The sequence below is a fragment of the Ixodes scapularis genome, unplaced genomic scaffold (assembly GCF_016920785.2).
Source record: "Ixodes scapularis isolate PalLabHiFi unplaced genomic scaffold, ASM1692078v2 PGA_scaffold28__5_contigs__length_5199819, whole genome shotgun sequence".
Taxonomy (NCBI): domain Eukaryota; kingdom Metazoa; phylum Arthropoda; class Arachnida; order Ixodida; family Ixodidae; genus Ixodes; species Ixodes scapularis.
The window spans coordinates 4,746,143-4,764,606 of NW_024609855.1; the positions used below are offsets into that span (position 1 = coordinate 4,746,143).

General features: G+C 45.9%; 1 protein-coding gene across 1 annotated transcript; it reads left to right on the forward strand.

Annotated features, from left to right (window-relative positions):
• Nucleotides 1-17,040: 17,040 nt before the first annotated feature.
• Nucleotides 17,041-17,634, forward strand: LOC120849216 (gastrula zinc finger protein XlCGF49.1-like). The gene has a single exon (XM_040221394.3). The coding sequence runs from the start codon at nucleotides 17,041-17,043 to the stop codon at nucleotides 17,632-17,634; it is 594 nt and encodes a 197-aa protein (XP_040077328.3).
• The last annotated feature ends 830 nt before the right edge of the window (nucleotides 17,635-18,464 follow it).

The following is an 18,464-nucleotide window of genomic DNA, read 5'->3' on the forward strand; positions in this document are numbered from 1 at the left end:
ACTGTGTGGATGAAATACTTGTCTTTATTCTCCTTTGACTCGAAGCCCACACACTTCACTGTCATCTTAACCGCGAATGGAGGTCTTTGACGCCTTTGTTGCGTGTGCTCGCGCACACCGGCGGCTGCTGGCTCGTGGAAAGAACGTGCGCCACTTATTATGGGCACTAAATTCTTTGGTTCAGTATCCCTTTAAAGGGTCGGTCAAACGAAATTTTGATTTGAGGAAACAACGTGAAAGCGCTAGGCGGGGGGCTACAAACCCGAAAGCATCACTCGTTAAGGGGCCCATGAAACAAATTTTGGGCTGAAATAAATCGATTTATATTGGGATTTTACTAATAGCACATCGTTCAGTGGGCCAAAAGAAAAAAAAAGGCAGAAAGTCAAAAGCCTGACTACTCTTTCCCTCCGTAGGTCTCTGCCAGACATGTACAAATTACTCAAAAAAGGTAGTTAAGTTACTCTAGCGGTTTTTGGAGAAGCTACTTTTTGGTGCGATGGTGTTAAGGAAGTGCCAGTGAATGAGTATCTTCAGTTTTAGAAGGCAGAAACGCCTATTAATCACGCAGGAATAAAATACGTGCGGACTCTTTTCTGTACTTGCGAGGACCAATGAAATTATCGTATGTTTGAAAATTTTGGCGGTCTTTTTAAAGTTTCGCTAAAAAACAATTTTCAGTTCATTTAAATATGTTGTGCATGATAATTTCACAAGACGTAAAATATTTCTAGTTTAGAATACGCGATAGCGCAATTATCGTTTTACAAACAAGGGACTACGTTTTCTATTTGCCTTCCTCCGCGGGGGGTGAATTTCCCGTTCCCCAGGGATGCGCGGAAGCGCACGTATCTCCGCGCGTTGCAGGCCGGTCGTGCCGGTCGCGGGCCGGCCGGCTGCTTCTATCCGCAAACGTGGCGTCGGTGGTGATCATCGGAATGGACGGCCTGGTGAAAGCTCATCGTTCCGCGTAAAAGCGCTATCCTTGACTGTGAATTTTCGTCGTGTTTCGCTATGATAACCCAGCACGTACAAGAAGGGAACATCCACCTACTCGTGCGGCGATGTCGTGGCGGCACTCTCAAGATAGCAGAAACGCCCGTGCCGTCGTGTTTGTTTACTTCGACTACAGTGGTGCTTTCTAAGCATTTGTGTCCTCGAACATCGCCCGGATTTCTGATTTGGCGTATTTCATGCGTGTGCTCAAGTTCAAGGTATTACTGGCGCGTACCGTATAAAGGATACGAATTTTCACGCGTTTTCATCACCGGAGAAAAGTGATTAGTGTTAGCAATCCTGAACGCTCGCAACGTCTATCTGATCACGAAATCATATTTCTACGTTGCTATATCGCTGCTAAGATTACATTGTCTTTTATAATCGTAGAAAAGGCGTGTGGCGATATTTGTACTATTGCAATGTCGTGTATTAGAGTCGTGATCGTCCAAGACGGCGCTGCATCTTTTTATTTTATTTTTTTCATTCGCTGTACCCTGCAAGCCTATCAAGAAAAAATAATAAAGCTTTAGACTAGAAAACTGTCTGTCTATATTCTGTTACGGCATTGAGTAGCAGTGCGTCCCCTTTTTTAGAGGGGCCGCTGACACAGCTGACGGCGGCGTACAGAAGCGGTCGCCGTGCTGACGACCCGCTGCGCTTGTTGTAGTGGTTACAGGTGTGTGTACGCGCGGCGCAGTGCGGTCGTTCCGGTCGCTCCGGTTGCAACGGACGCAGTCGTAGGTACGCGCTCGTTGCACATGTCTGAACCAGCCTTCCCCCCGTTCTCCCGAGGCGAAAGTCAATGTGGCGACATCGTTTGACATCACGTACCAGAGGTAACGCTGCGATGTCAAACGTTGGTTTGGTTACGACTTGCCCCAACCGCAAATCGAAGAACGCCCGAAAAGGTCTGCGTTTCGTCGTCCTCGGAACCCGAACATGACTCCGAAGCGCTGCTATCGTCCACATCGCTCGTCGGAGTGGCGTCATAGGAAATCATCCCCAGGGCGGCTGTCCGCCGAAGAACTTCAACCTCTAACGGCGTCAGGTCCTCGAGCGTAGAGAACTCCGCCATGATCGAAGCTCGAATGACAAAGAGGTTCGGCCGATGCGGCTACCCCGGGATCACTGCGCGACGCAACGTCGTCCAACGCCATTGGCCCGAGATCCTTTTGATAAGCGTGCGACGACCAATGAGAGTGGTTTCGTTTTCGGATGGATCCGAGGTTTGGCGGCCTTCAATTACACTTTTATTAAAGAAATAATCACCGTATGACTATACTTTTTGGTTTTTAGGGATACTTAAGGCGTCTAAATTCAGCTGTCATTATCAAAACACGAACTCAAAAACCACTTGACTGCCCCTTTAAGTTACTGAGTATCGACGCCAGAAGTAATTGGAGTAGAGTAGAAATTACGTATTGGTAATAGTAATTGAGCAAACTACTAACTACTGTAAAAAGTAGCGAGTTACTTTGAAGTTACTTTCGAAGTTACTTTTTATATATATGTGGTAGCAAAATGAACAGAAGTTTTGATCCGTGAAAAATCCTGCGAACCTAAAATAAATGCAGTAATTTTATGGTTTGCGTTTTCACTCAAATAGTTTATTTGCTCGCAGACGCAATTGTCTTTCAAAGTTCTTATCGCGGAGTTTTCCCCTTTTCCTCCTAAAGACATCCCCAGCCAAGCTAAAAAGACGTTCCACCGTGGCGCTGGATAGAACGGCAGCGTTTAATTTCAGAAACAGACTGTGCAGGGTCGGGTATGCGAGTGTCAGCATCTTTGGTGTCCATGACGAAACATGTGAAGTTTCTCTCGGCCCTAGAGGGTCTTTTATAACAAACTCTCCTCCTTTTTTATTTTTTCTTCGGCAAGTTGAGATTGTTATGACTGGCCCCTTTTATTCCCACGACTTTCGGAGAGTACGCTGAGTGAGTGCACCTGACCGTCATGGGGTAAAGTCTCGCGCCACGACGTTGAGATCATCCTCTCGTTCTAGTCCTAATGCTACGCTACTAAAAAAAAAAGTTTTTTTGAAACGAAGTATGTTTCGCCACAAACGCCGGGTCCAACAAAAGGTTCTCCCAATGGTGACTCGCAATGCTCGCCGGCGACTACGGTATCTTGACACGCCTGATATATAAATCGTTCTCACCAAAGAGGAGGTCTCCCTGGCGTGGAAGTTCGGAAGGACGCGAAGGATTACGCGAACAAGCATCCTCGTTCGTACAGTTGCAGGTCGAAGCGGGAACGTGCTTGCTCAAATGAACGGATTATCCGTGTCTGCATTTGTGCACGGGGAGTCCGGCTTTGCAAGGGAGTATGCGCTGACGACGAGGCGACCATGGGAAGAGTTGCCCAGGTGCAAGGTCATTCCAGTGGCGTCTCCAGTGGAACCCCCAAACCGCTTGAGGTAGAACTCACTGAAAGCAAACAACGCAAAAAAAACACAACAACAACTACCTCGGAGTGTTTTTTCTTTTTCTTGACCTAATCCGGTAATGCCTGCGTGCATTACCGGATTAGGTCAATACCCGACCAAGGCTTGTTAAGCATCTCTTCCTGCGTTCGTGCGCGCCAGTGTTATGTTTTGGCTGCTAGTCGCCACCATGGCCCAAGGACGCCTGTGATGCAGTTTCTGCGGCCGCCGAGTAGAAGTGCGTAGGAACGGAATGTGAGGGGGCCCCTTGTTCGGGAATGCCACTTCATATGCCGGAGTCTTATTTACTTCTGTGCTCAAACTTTTGTGATCAGCAAAATTAGCACTACATTTCAAAAGCAGCTAGTAATTTGAGTAGAAGTTACCTAAAAAACGTAGTTAAATAAAAGTACTAATTACCCAAATAAAGTTGTAATTGAAAGTTACCAAGTTACTCAGAAAAGTAGTTAAACTACAGTAGCTTGAGTAGAGTAGTTGAACTACGTCCAAGTCTGGTCTCTGCCTTTTGACTGGGAAACATCCGCGGACCCCGCATGCGCGTCACCGGGTCCAAACGCACGACACACGACGCCGGACCTCACTTATTCCCTTCACCCCTAAGCTGACATTGTGGTGGAAGCTACGCGGTTGCCGGACCAATCAGACACCCCCCTTTCATCACCTGACTTCATCCTCTGCACGTGGATATGCGCGAGAGAGCGAGATTACGTGGCAAAAGTGTGGCTGGCTCAAGGAGCACGTAGCTTCCACAGCACTGTCAGCTTCCGGGTGAATGGGGTGGCGGAAGCCACTTTTGTCTGAATTTTGAGCGACGGGCTAATCTTCTCGGGGGAGGATGGATCTGTCCGGATTACACAAACGAGAGTCCGAGCAAGGGGCTCCCACTTTCCGTCTTCTTGAACTATTTGGTAGAATGCGCGATTTATGAGTTGAGGAGGAAAGTTAAAAGAGCTGTGCAACGATTTTAACGTTGAAAGAATTGGGATCTTCTGCTTTTGATATTGTTCACTGTGTCACAAATGACAGAAAACACACCTCTTTTCATCGAAATGTTGCGATTCCGCCGCGTAATAGCGAGGCAAAACTTAGAATATTCCCCGACCTGCAGCCGCGAGCGGCGGCCATCAGAAACACGCGGCGTGACGTCAAAGGGGAATCTTGTAGAAAGATAGCAAGTTGTGCGAATACTTGCTCGATAAAAGGTAACTTTTCTATAAATCTTGTCGTTCCAACATACCGGGAAAAACAAGGAGACGGTAGGCCCTTTAAATCGACTGGAAAATTCGGTTTCTTAACCTATCGCGCTACGACTTTGTGCAGCGTTGCCCACAGATGGTGCATTTTTTTTGTAAAATTTGCAAAGAGCGAACTTACCTGAGGAAAAAGTAAAGAAAGAAAAAGGCTTAGCTCCTATGGAAACGCAGCGACGCCTCCGGTCTGCAAACAAAACGGCGCCGCTTCGCACGGGAGACAAGAGATGGCGCAAGCGGTCGCGACACCAACTGCCACCAAAGAACGAGCAGACGACGACGAGAGCCGCCGAAGTTAGCAGACAAGGAACTGCAGTTCCTCGTTGTTACCGCGCCTGTTTTTGTTTCTGGGACTGTCGCCGCCTGCGGAACACGCGCCGCTCGAGTCGAAAAGATTGTCTGCTAAAGACGCTGGCTCTCGGCGCCGTATGCTCGTTCGTTGGCGGCGTTCGTTGCGCCATCTCTTGTGTCCAGTGGAAAACGGCACCGTGTTGTTTGAAGACCGGTGGCGTCGCTGCGTTTCCATAGGAGCTAAGCCTTTTTCTTTCTTTACTTTTTCCTCAGGTAAGTTCGCTCTTCGTAAATTTTACGAAAAAAATGCACCATCTGCGGGCAAAGCTGCACAAAGTCGTAGCGCGATAGGTTAAGAAACCGAATTTTCCGGTCGATTTAAAGAGCCTACCGTCTCCTTGTTTCACCCGGTATATATAAATGCGTCAAAAGCCTGGTATCATAGACAAAACTTTTATTATACGGAGTTTTAGTGGCGCCATCTATCCTAGGTCCAGATAGCCGTCAGCTCTCTCTGCTACCACGAACAGCCGCCAGAAGCCGGAGGGGGAGGGGGACAGGGCCGGTCGGGCGGTCGGGCTATGGCCGGACCCGGATGAGACTTTCCTCCTTTCACCATATTGTTCGCACGGCACCCGCAAGCACGTGGTCACGCGGTCGCGAGCGGATGAGTTCTCGCTGCTCACTGATGGCTCTAAAGAGAGAACTTTTCCGGAACCCCGCGCCTACTCCATCAACGTCACTGCGCATGTGACCCGGAAGACGACGTACGAGTTGAGAGGCGGCAAAAACCTGGATCTTTTTCATTTTTTGTAAATAAAAGCTAGGGTATCCAGGCAAAATCTGTTTTCTGTAGTTCACTTCAGAAGTGTCAGACCTCAACTTCCACAATAATTTAAGCAGAGCCCTGAAATTGTTGCACAGCTCCTTTAAACAGGAAAAAGTTGGAAAAGCGTTTCATGACTCCTTTAACTGATACTGAGACTTCCAATGAGTATTTATATTTTTGTGAAAGAAAAGCGCGCTTGATCGAGGCCAGAAAAGCCCGTGACGTCGCTTTTCTTGTTTCCTCCTTTTCTCGCTTTGTCTCCACAAGGACGCGAAGAAAGAACGATCAAGACCGTTTCCCTTCCTCAAGAATTCTGCAGAAAACGCGACGTCGCGATTCTCACTCAATCGCATCCTTATTTTACGAAAATACGGCCATCCGTTCGAGATATCCCTTTATGAGTGGTGTTTTGGGATTTGTGGCGCCTTGTTGAACACCCCTGCTACCCCATCTTGTAAAATCTAAATTTCGTTTCAGCATCCCTTTAAGTCTTGACACAGCCGATGCTACAAGCGCGAGCTTCGGGCTTTGAGTGTCCCTGCCAAGCGCGCCCGCTCGTGCAGTACAAGCAGTGTTCAGGGCCAGATGCCCGCGCCTGTACCATCAGCTGGACTTAGGCTGAAGCGAAGTATAAAACTTGTTTTGGGTAGAACAAACTGAGCGTCTCAAGCTGTCACACAGTAAAAGCGTGCCTGCTCTTGGTGCGGAACGCGATCACGAGGAAAATATAAAGAAACTGGAAGGATTTCAACGCAGTCGAAGCACAGGTTAAAGCTAAGAAGCAAACACCGTGAGCCGAGCGTTAGCCACGAGACGGCGTTTCACGTTTTTCACGTGTTTCACGGTGTTCCAAAGTAAAAAGGGGAAAAAATATAAATGAAAGTGTGGGGCGCCAGATATTCTGACGTGACCACCCCCAGAGATAAGAGACACACACCCTAGACATGGTGGCATGGGTCTGGCCATAGCCTCTTCTATACTGACAAAGCCTGGCAGATCGCCACGAGAAGCGGCCGCCGAAATAGAAAAGGTCGCGCGGTAGACAACGGTTGAGAGGAGAGCCAGGTGACTGGCGACCCGTTGCGGCGAGATGCGGAAACGCAGCGTGTCGACACTGCCGCGAGGCTCTGCGGCGAGACGCAAGGACCCGGAAGTGTGTTTTAAAGTCCCCACCGCTGCAAAAACTGTGTGCTGACGTCCAGGTTCTCCGAGAAATGACTCTTTGATGCTCTGTGCTACCATATCCTCGCGCTCAAAATCTGCGACAGGGCACTATACACTCCGTGCGACGCGACTGGCGCGCCGCCGCGCGGCCGGTACGGAAGGTAGGCAGTGAGAGCCCCAGAGAAAACGAAATTGAAACCACGCCGCGTACGTTGGTACGCATTGAAGTCGGAGTGGCGCGGTTGCGCTGGGTTCACAGCATGAAGTGCTGCCTGTGCTGCGTCATTAAGTGCTTCAATACTTATGCGTCGTATCTCGTGGGGACAAAGTTTCACAGTTTTCCACCTCGCCGATGTTTTGTGGGACAGCGACAACGATGGAGCCGTGCCATACGGCGCGAGAAATTTGGTCTCCCGATCATGTCTGCCACTGTGTCGGCACGGCTGACATATTCTACACTGCCGCTTTGCGCTCTGCGTTTGTTTTCGTACCAGTAACGCCTACATATGTCAGCGCCGATGGGACGAACTGAAATGCCATCCCACACTCGCGGGTATGCAGTGCCAATTTCGTTGGAGGAATGCCCTCCAAAGAAGTTTCGTCCCCATCGTACGTGTCGATGATATTTCCGGACAAGTATGGCACGCAATCTGTACTTCATGAAGAAAGATTCGAACGGTAAAAAAAGTGACAAATAAAAATCTAAAGAAAACAACAATGAAACTCGGAATCACTGGAGAATCGACGTTTGAGTATGGAGGTTTATGTGGTCTTTCTTTCTTGATCAGCCTCCTTTTGAATGTGGAAACGCTGACACCCCGAGTTCTGTAGACAACAATTTTTTTTTCTCGGCTTTAGAGCCACCTATCGCACAGTGGTTCGAACTGGAAGTACCGTCCACTGGTCCCTTCCTGCCTGTAAAGTGTGCACCTCCCACGATGAGCGGTATTATCTGACAGCCTTTGACAGTCAAAGCCAGTTCCCCTTTAGATACGCCGTCCAAACTAAATTTCCACCTGGTTTCGCAATGCCAAATCGTTTTGTTATAATAAGTGTTGTGCCAAGTGACGGTCATGTCAAAGTACCTGTGGGCCGAAAATCAGCACCTCGCACAACAGGTTATTACATAACAGCTGACCGAAAAAGCCCTTGGCGGCCAAACCGTGTGTTGGCCGACAACTTTGTTTTCTCGGCTTTGGAACCACCTTTCGTAAAGTTGTTTCAATTGGAAGTACAGTTCACTAGTCCGTTTCTACGTCTAAATTCTCCACCTTCCCCCACCAGTGGTATTCTCTTGACAGCCTTTTCATGGTGAAAACCGGTTCCCTTTGAGTTACGCCGCCCAAACCAAATTTTCACCTGGTTTCCCTATGCCACCTTTTTTTGTTTTTGTATACTAAGTGCTGTGTCATGTTACTGTCAAGTCCAAGCACCTGTGTACCCAAATCTGCACTTTGCACAGCCCGCTAAAACACAACATTTTGGGTCCAATATTGGATATCCCGTACAGCTTTATTTCTTTATTTGTTAAAAACATAACTTTCACATTAAGCACGAAACACATGTACGACGAAACCGTCCGATCCGACGTGCGGACCGCCGGAATGACCTTGGGGGGCAAGGGTTTTCGTAGCGTCGGAGAGCGTTGAAAACCCTCGCCTCCGACCGTCGTATTACGTGGTCGGACGTCGGATCGGACGGTTTCGTCGTACATGTGTTTCGCGCTTTAATGAAACTTGGCACACTTCGTGCACAAACTTAGTGAACATCTCACTCGCCTCCAATATCATTGTTCCAGCAGTCCTACGTTTACAGCGACGAGCGAAATAAATTTCCCACTCAGCGCAAGTATGGTGGCGGCCGTCTTGTTTTTCGGAAAATCGCTCCAACTCCTTTTTTGGCCGCAACTAGAGAAATTACCCCTAATAACGACTCAAACTCAACATATAAGAAGTGGAGAACAGCTAAAAGCCCTTCTTAGGTCTGCCCCAGCACTCAAACAACGTCACCCTCAACGTATCGGTTCAAAAAGCAAAAGTTTCGTCCGTGCGCGCTTCCGCCGCCACAGCATGGCATGCGAAAAGGCGCGGCAGGCTGCTGAACGCGCCTCGCAGTCGAACACCAGCTCCTCCGCTAGCGGCGCTGCGCGCGTTTTTCAAAGCGCCCCCTATAGTTCCCGCACGGAGTGTATATAGGGTTCCGTCGTCGAAGTGCCAAGTTTTCTGGCTATTGAGGTGGCTATGGTCTGGTACTTTCGATTGTCTTATGGGAAGTATTCATTGGCGGCCATAGCTGAGTGCGCGAATGATGAGCGCGTGCTGATGGCGAGCTTCCACAGTTCTTTTGCAACGTGCATTCCGCACCATCAAGAGTGCCGGTCTTAGCAGCCTATTGATGCGAGCTCGTTTTGAGCATGCGCTCTAAACAGTACCCACAAATATGGCTTCCAGTGAATAATTCCTATATACGCCTTCAGGCAGTTGTGGATGTTCGCCGCCATAACCGACCTTCCGTTTTTGTTCCGTCTTATTCCGATCGCTTCACTTCCGCATTGCCACAGCAAGACAGGTTAATTATTGCTCCTTTAGATGCTATTGTGTCCTTCTCCCCAGCATAGGCCTTTGTGGAGGCTCGTCAACAACCGCTTCAGTAGCTCGACATCTCGGTAAAAAAACAGAAGGTCGGCAATGGCGGCTCAATCATCTGCATCAACATCGATATCACTCTTGACGCAAGTTAAAAGCAACTGGCATTCTCCTTTACCCTTCAGTGGGCATGTGAATGTACCAGCAATGCAGTCGTCTAATCCCTTTTGCTTCTTCATGCAGTTCGTGGCGCTTCTTTGTGCGGGCCTGTGTGCGTCACTCAAGGCCCATGCCGGCGATAACGTTCGCGCTCCAGCGAGCCTTGTGCTATTGGACTTTGGCTTCGGCAAAACAGTAAGACGCTTCCTGGCAGTGTTGTGTCCATTACCGAAAATAAGTAACGAAATATCGTTACTCGTTAACTTGGAAAAAAGCTAACGTGTTACAGAGCTCCATTACCATTTTGCGAATGCAACGATATACCGGTGTCCTTACTTGCCATTACTAAAAAAATTTTACTTTTAGGTTAGTTTTAATTATTTTGTTTTTCATTGTTAGTATATGACAGCTGTTAGTTTATGACTGTAGCGCCTCAACCACAAACGACTCCACACGATTATGGAACTGTTCTTGAGAAACGGGAACTTGATGCATAGGGTCGATCTTCATATCCTTCAGCAAGGGCTGGTCGGGACAATAGGTTGTAGTGTCGGGACAATAGGTTGCAGTGTCGTAAGATAAGGTGGCGTCTCCGTTAGCAGACGCAAGTGTTGCCACCACTCTGTGAGGGTCGCCTAGCAAGATTAAGGGATTCTACTCTGGAGCCACTGCTGCCTCTTCAGCCTTGTTGTCTTGTTGTTCAGGACTGGACTTATCAACCGGCAGAAGTAGACACCTAAGGTTGTTCCTCAGCTAGAAAACACCAGAATTTATTAATCTCATACATGATGTGTCTCTTTAACAGTCGACCAAGGCAGTACAGAATGACGAAGGAAAGAAGATTCACACAGCAGACATTGAAATCTAAACAACTTCTAAGAAGAAGAGCTGGGACGACTGACACCCGAAGATGCAAACGCAGCTGTAGTGCGTTCACTCCCATTAATCTGAAACTTAATGGGTCGCATCTTCATACGCCTCAACCTCATCTCATTCAAATGTAAATCTTAATTGTATTCTTTCATCCCTCATTTGCGATGCTTGTTTTTTTTTTAAATTTCGCACCCAGTTTTAGCTTTCTGAATATACGTGATTAAAGGTACAAACAAATATTGTCGCTTTCCGTTCCTTCCTGTTTATTAACCGTCGTCTTTCTAACCTTGCAGATCAATCTCGGCATAAATTTGGACGCAGATGTGAACGACATTTTGCAGCTTTGGAAGGTTGGCCTGTCACCAGCCGAGTCCCCCTTCTGTGGTGCAACGTTTTTGTGCTACATTTTGTCTTTACACGTATGCGACAGAGTCAGATCAAATGAGATGGCTACAGTTGAGCCTGCAGCGTGTAAACTTCCCATTGTCTGCCTTACCTCACTTTGCCTATTTACCGCCCTCACCCCCCCCCCCCCCCGCCCCTCCCACTCCTTTCAAAGCCTTTCATACATTTATTGATTGAATCTGTATAATCCCTCAAAGTGCGCCTTAATGCGGACAAACTGAACAGTGTGTCTTACTTTTGGTTTATTATGTAGAATCTTTGAAGGTGGTGGTCTCTACTTCGGTGAAACAGCGTGCACTATCTGCGTGTTTGCTTTATTGTTTGCTCAAGTAAAGGCAGGTATGCTAATTTCTTATTGCCATGCTTACAACCGCACATGCTTAAAGCACTGGTGACTACTTATGACCTGCAGCGCAGCGGCCGGTCATCAGCAGTCACAAGTGTGTCAACTGCCAAACTTCGTTCCTTTATGACAGTACTCTCATATTGGGTCTTAAGAAAACTATCTGCAAACCTGCTCAAAGCACACATATGTGTGCTTTGAGCAGGTTTGCTCAATATGAGATGACACGAGAAAGAAACGCGCCTCAGATGGTATTTGCACACTGCTTTTTGCTTGGTGTACGAGCAGTGTTACCGGGTCTTTACGGAGCGAGTCAAGAAAACGTCTGCAGATGACTAGTATTCTAACCTAGGTGAACAACAGAATTCGGCTGCTACGAAGCGTTATTCGCAGACGAAGAGAAAACAAGAAAATCTTTTACGTCTTCCGTAAACGGACCGGATTAAAGGCAGCCGGCTGCTAAAAGGCGAGTGCCACGAGAAAGTGACACGGGACGCAAGCTGAAACTAAAATGTTCTGCTATACTTCCCGTTCGATGAGATCGACAACAAGCGGTCCCTCTGCAAATTTCCAGCCCTGCTGCCCTATATAGCTCATATTCTTCTATGTCAGTAGTACTCGGGACAAATACCTCGAGAACCCTGTCACCATCCTTATGTTGGTGAGTAGCCCTCACCAAAAGGACTCGCGAACAGACTAGAGATTATCTAGTGACATGACTTCGCACTTGTCGATAACTCTCGCAGAGCAAAACGCTGAGGCGTCATGTCCAATCAGTAAGCGAGAATGCTATCGCTCTCACCAGGTACCAAGACCGACCCCTAAAGTTGGTTTTGAAAAGCTGGCGGAACAGGGCTGAACACAATCAGTAATAAGAGCCATGTTCCAGCCTGAACCATGCCCTCAGGGTCCGGGAATACTTTACAGAGGAAATGGGTAGAAGTTGTTAAAAATGCATAAACAAAACTACGAACGAACTAACGAGGGATTCGAAATGTGTAAAGCTATGGCGGTCTCGAAGATAAGACGTCTTCAAAGGGAAGCTGAAGCGGTTTCGTAATTGAGGAAACACTTAAATTGTCTTAATTTGCCCTCCAGGAAGCCCAATGTTTAAATTATTTTTCAAATTCATGCACGAAGGCAGCAGAAAATAATTTTGAAAGTACCGCTGAAGCCCCTCCTTCCCGGAGCGTGCCATCATAAAAGGAGCTTCCGGAATCTCCGCTCTCGCGCATCTTCAGTGCCTATCGAAGTTATGCACGCGACTCTTGCTATTTTTAAAAAGGGGAAAAAAAAGACGTCATGATTGCTGCCAGTGCGGGGAAGTGGCGAGCCTGCAATAGTTCACGAGCGACACACGCTTGGCGGCCGGAAGATTCTTTTATGACGTAACGACTGGTCGGGGGTCTTTCGTGTGTTCTCGCGTTTAGTTACATCTTCGGGGAAAACAAACGAAATCTTCAGAATTACGGGATCAAACAACGCAGAAATCAACCTCTATCTTATTTTTCGGAAGAAGCGTTTCACCTTCTCTTAAGATCAAGAGGAGAAAGCCACTCAAACTTGTCTTGAGTTAAAAGAAATAAAAAGGAGAAAACAAACATTTGCGTTGCAATAAGGACTGTAAACTTTGTACTGGTGTTGAATGGTGATGCATTTATACTAGAGATCCCTTAACCAAATTATAACGTTTTATGGTCAAATTCTGGATGATCTAAAATGCTTTTTACCAATGCGGTTTTTTGGGGAACTCGTGAACGTGAACCAAGTATCTCAGCTAAAACTCGTTCTTCCTAAGTGGGCCCCGCTTATGTTAGTTTTTGGCAGAATGCGAGCCTGAATGATTGATCTGCACTGCATATCATTTTATAAATGGTGACATTAGTCGCGTGGATGTGGCACAGACAGAACCGGCACACATTTTCCTCCTCGCTAGCGGTTTGACCCTGCATATATAATGAAACATCTCTCGTGGAAATAGAAATGGTCAGTGTTATTTGGCCAAAACATTCACACTTGGAAATGGTGTAGTCCCATAGTACTTATTTTTTTCGCGTCCTTCAGATTGAAATGTCTGGCAGGTACCCTCCTACTGATAAATGGTGTTGTCATCCATGTCCTGTTTAATTTCGAAAGTGGCCTTTAGTTTTTTGCTTGATTAAACTGAACTGCAAATGCGCGTTTTCCCGTTTGTTGCCTTCTTTTTTCTCGTCTCTGCGTCGGAATTCTTAATCATTTACTGCGCAGTTTAATGAAGTAATGAATAGCCAATTGGACCAATTCCAAGGACTGGTATCCTTCAGTTTTAGTTTCACTCATCCAATGTGATGATATTTGAGGGCAGGTAAAGTAACTTTGTGTTGGCGACTGTTTATTAATACCCATTCTTCTAAACTTTGCAGACCGAGGCCAGCCACCAGCCCAGCTCAACTTTGGCAGTGCCAGACCTTTGGGCTTAGACTTCCCCAGATTAATGGGACCAACTAGTCGGATCCAATAAGGAATGGCCACAGCTCAGCCAACTACTTGCGACCTTATTCCTTCCATAGCTTTGTTCGCCGACACACAGTATCCGTTTTTGTTGACGTGTAATTCCCAAAACCTATGGCGGTAAAATACCGTACAGTTGGTTTTGTGTCATGCCTGCCTTTCTCCAGAATTACAGAGCAGGAGCGACGTAACTAAACAATGCTCCTTGATCATATCCAGTTGTGTCTTGCTCGATTTGTGTGGGATTGTTTCGACGTAATCTTTAGCGAGTGTTTAAAGGTGAAGTGAAACATTTGTAGTACGTGGTTAATAGAGAAGTATTGCTTTTAAGTTTTGTTCACGTGCATTTTTTACAATCGACCTTTTCGGGATGTTCAATATCCAGTTATGATGCGCGTGTTTGTTCGTGCTTTGATTATTTTAACTTTTGAATCACACCGCAATACGAATGTAAACAACTGAATTTCTCTGCTTTATCTGCACGATGTGTCTCTGTTTGCTTGTTCTTGGAGTTTGTTCTGGTTGGGCTCATCTGTTGGTGTAGTATGCATAAAAAGAATGCAACCAAATAAAAGTTTGTCTTCACTCCTAACAGAAATTTCCCACGCAGCATCCGACAACGAATGGCAAAGAACGGACTGCGAGGACAGGGGCGCGGAGCTCTCCTTCCAAGGAGTTGAAATCCGGAGGCAACCGTGCAAGATGGACCCGCAGAGTTGGACGGACGGCGGTGCGACTTCTGCCCCCAATCTTATGACGCCCAGAGAACTAACACCAGGTATACGAAGACGCACACGGGAAAACACTCATCCAGCCTCGCACCTTCTTAGCACACCCTCACATATTCATGAACGGTTGGTTCCACACGGATTAAAAACCTTTTTGTAAGCTTGGTTTTCCAGAAGGTGGAAAATGTCAGGGGTCTGAAGTGGTACACAAAGTTTTCCTCCCGTGGGATAAAGGGGTTACATTCCGAAGTCCGAGTACTACAACTATGGCGAAAGTAAACAAACAAGCTGGGCTCAACTGAACAAACATTCAGTTTTTGATATCGGAAAAATGTACCATGCTGATTTGCGTATTTATATCACACAAATTATATTTTTTCCTTTAGTTCCGGTTGATCGAGTAGGTCTCACAAATGATATAAATTCTATTTGACGAATAAAATAACCCAAAAAGGTTTCTCTGTTTCAAATGCTTGAATATTTTCTCACAACATTATTTGTGACACCTAGCTTTAGCTTTAGACTGGAAAATGTGCATTCGAATGTCGAATTAAAACAACGTTTTTCGCTGGTTCAGATTGCTCGTAAAATGATCGCTCTGTGCCTTCGCAAATTATTAAGTTTCTAAGGTACAAAACGAGTATTTTACGAGCCTATTGAATGCTATTTTGTGGAATAAGGTGGAAACTCTAAGGAGTCAGATGTGGTACATAAGTTTCTTTCGCGTAGAAAGTTCTGTAAGGTTAGGTTAGCGCCCTGCACCGAGCAGAAAAGTACACCACAACACAATGCAAAGTTTATTTTCTTAGCAAAAGGGGGGGGGGGGATAAAGGAGTTATATTCTAAAGTTTGAGAACGACAACTCAAGTGAAAGTAAACAATCAAGCTGGGCTTTACTGGAAGAACATTCAGTCCGAGCGCTCGGAAGTTTCAATTGCTACACCATATTTGATGACTGATATCAAAAAATTGTACCGTGTTGAGTTTTTTTATTTAAAAAAAAGTCTTTTCTTTTAGTTTCGGTTGATCGAGTAGCTGTGAAAACACTATAACTGATTTTTAATGAATGAAATAGCCCAATAAATGTTCTGTGTCTGAAATGATTGAATATTTTCTGACAGCATTATTTGCGTCGCCAAAGTTTAGCTTTAGACTGGCAAATGTCCATAGCAATGTTGATTTGAAATAGCGTTTTTCGCTGTTTCAAGTCGCTCGTAAAATAATCGCTGTGTACCTTAGCGTTTTTTTCAAGTTTCAAAGCAACACAACGATTATTCTACGAGCCTATTGAATGCTATTTTGTGTAACATAATAATCTGTGGGTGTGTGAACGACCCTTCTAGCGCTACTTAATACTCAGTCACAATCATTACGAATGTCAACATCCTATCACCCAGCGCTCCGTACTGGCAGCGTTATGCAGCCGCAGTGTTTTAGGCGTTACCGTAAAACAGGAAAGATACGTTATTCGTTACTTGTGAAATAAAGGAACGCGTTACTGTTACCGACAGAAAGTAGTGCACGTTACTTTTGCGTTACGTTTTATTTAGAAATTGGCGGTAACAGGCGTTTTTGTTTTATTTTGGTGACAGCGTTTTTCGACACTCGGATGACGGGCACGGGCGTTGGAGATCTTCTAAAGTGGAAATTTTTGCGTGAGAAAAAGAGAGGAAATATTTAGAAAACACGTAGAATGAGTGAAATATTATTTACTTGGATCACATACTATGTTTCAGCTTGAATCTAGACGCAGCCGACGCTATGAGCTAATCGGACAAATCAATCAGCGTCAAAATCAAAAGTCACTTGGCCTTGTGTGTTTATTTCAGCTAAGATTGAACACGTACAGAAACACAGAGAACACCATGATCGTTCCCTTTTCCCTCTCTGATAATTTCCATCAGCTTGTAGCGTCAGCTGCATCTTTACTTCAGGTAAAACGAAGTATAGAAACTGGCAAACATTACAGGTGTTCGTTTTTCAATTAAACTTGAGGAAGAAAACAAGAAGGGAGTGACAAACGTTTTCTTCTTCAAGTTTAATTATCCCTACCAACCCGCTCGTTCTGACCTAACATCATTTTTCAAGTTTTCGGAAGATGTAATAAGTGACGTAATTATGTTACCCACTAACATGAGTACATTGCCCGTAAATGTCTCGGAAAAGTAACGATTGCGTTACCGTGTTAATAAAAAAAGTAAGGCGTTACCGGTAACGACGTTACTCGTAACACGTTACCGCCAACACTGTGCAGCAGCGACCGCGGCGGCTTGACTTCCCTTCCGCACTTGGTTAGCAGAACGTGCAAGCCACCACAGCTGCAGCACCATGGGGCTGCCAGAGTCGAGTCTTAAACGACCGCCTGTAGACATTTACAAGCTTTGCGAATGAACCTTTTTAACATCTCAAATGAACGAATACACACTGTAGGCCGCACCGGCATAATGTAGGTATTCTGGACCATGTTCAGAACAATTAAAAATGCGCCGACCTTTCTTACTCTGTCGTGTCATCCCAACAGACTGGAACGGAGCAGGCTATGGCGACAAGGTGGATACTTTTGACCCTGACAGCTGCAGGGGCGACACCTCTCCCCCCACCAACTGGTCGGGCCCACAGAAGCCGCAAACGCACCGACAACCGGACAAGCACCCGTGCCGCTTCTGTCCTCACTCAAGCTCTTCCGCAGGAAATCTCGCCATCCACGAGAGGACTCACACTGGCAAGAGGCCCTTCAGTTGCGGTGTTTGCGAGAAAACGTTTGCGCGTACGGATTGCTTGACAGCTCATGTTAGAATTCACACCGGAGAGAAGCCGTTCAAGTGCAACACGTGCAGCAGGGCGTTTAGTCATAAATGCAGCTTGGCGGATCACGAAAGAATTCATACAGGAGAGAAGCCGTACAGCTGCAACACGTGCAGCAGGACATTTATTCAGAGAAGCAGTTTGGCGGTTCATAAGAGGACTCACACAGGAGAAAAGCCGTACAGGTGCGAGACCTGCGGTAGATCGTTTGCGGCTAATAGCGGTTTACACCAACATCGGAAGATACATCGCAAGGGATCGAAACAGTAACGTGCATCATAGTTGTGGACGGGATTTAAACGAAATGCTCGAGAACCGACGTGTGTTCATTTCGTTTGGCGATAGACCTGCAGGGGTTCTACTTGCTAGCAGTGCAGATTTCGAATGGTTCAAAATCTTTCCGCCTCTTACTAATCGCGTAAACACAGCTAAAAAAGGTGAATTTACCTTAGAGTAAGGGACCAGAGTTCTTTTTTGTACCCGAAAAAAAGAAAATACTTAAAGCCTCATCTTTTTTTAATCATTTAGACTCATTAATCACGTGATGCACCTGGAGTCTCTGGGTTGTCTGTAGGGTCACTTACGTTCCTCACAAGTCGGCCTACTCATGACCATAAATATACGAACTCATAAAATAACTAAAGTCTTTCAACAGCAGCAAGCTTGAATATTTCAAAATTAAGAAAGTATAAGAAAAACCGAGTAATGTGGAAGGTTCAACATAACTTTAAGATGTAAAAATAAAACTATATTTGAAACTGTTTAACACACCAAGCTGGAAACTAATGCTGTGCTCATAGGACTGCAACATAATATACATGACTCGAAGATTTAGAAATGCAGTGTAATTTCCTATCTCATTTCGTAATATTCTTCGCCCTTTTTGTTTTTGATCAGTTTGAGTATCTGAATTCTGATGACATCATTCAATGTGCTTGCTACATGTAATACTAGTATGTATGTTTTTCTTTTGCATGATTTTATTCTTTTTTTTTTTGCACATTCACGAAGACGGTCCTCATCATTTACGATATTCATACTTTCAGTGCTATTCATTTGATGTTCATATATACTTCGTTGCACCTTAGGTACGAGCGCGG

Coding starts and splice junctions, on each gene's coding strand:
- LOC120849216 (XM_040221394.3), top strand. CDS start 17,041: ATGCGCCGACCTTTCTTACTCTGTCGTGTCATCCCAACAGACTGGAAC.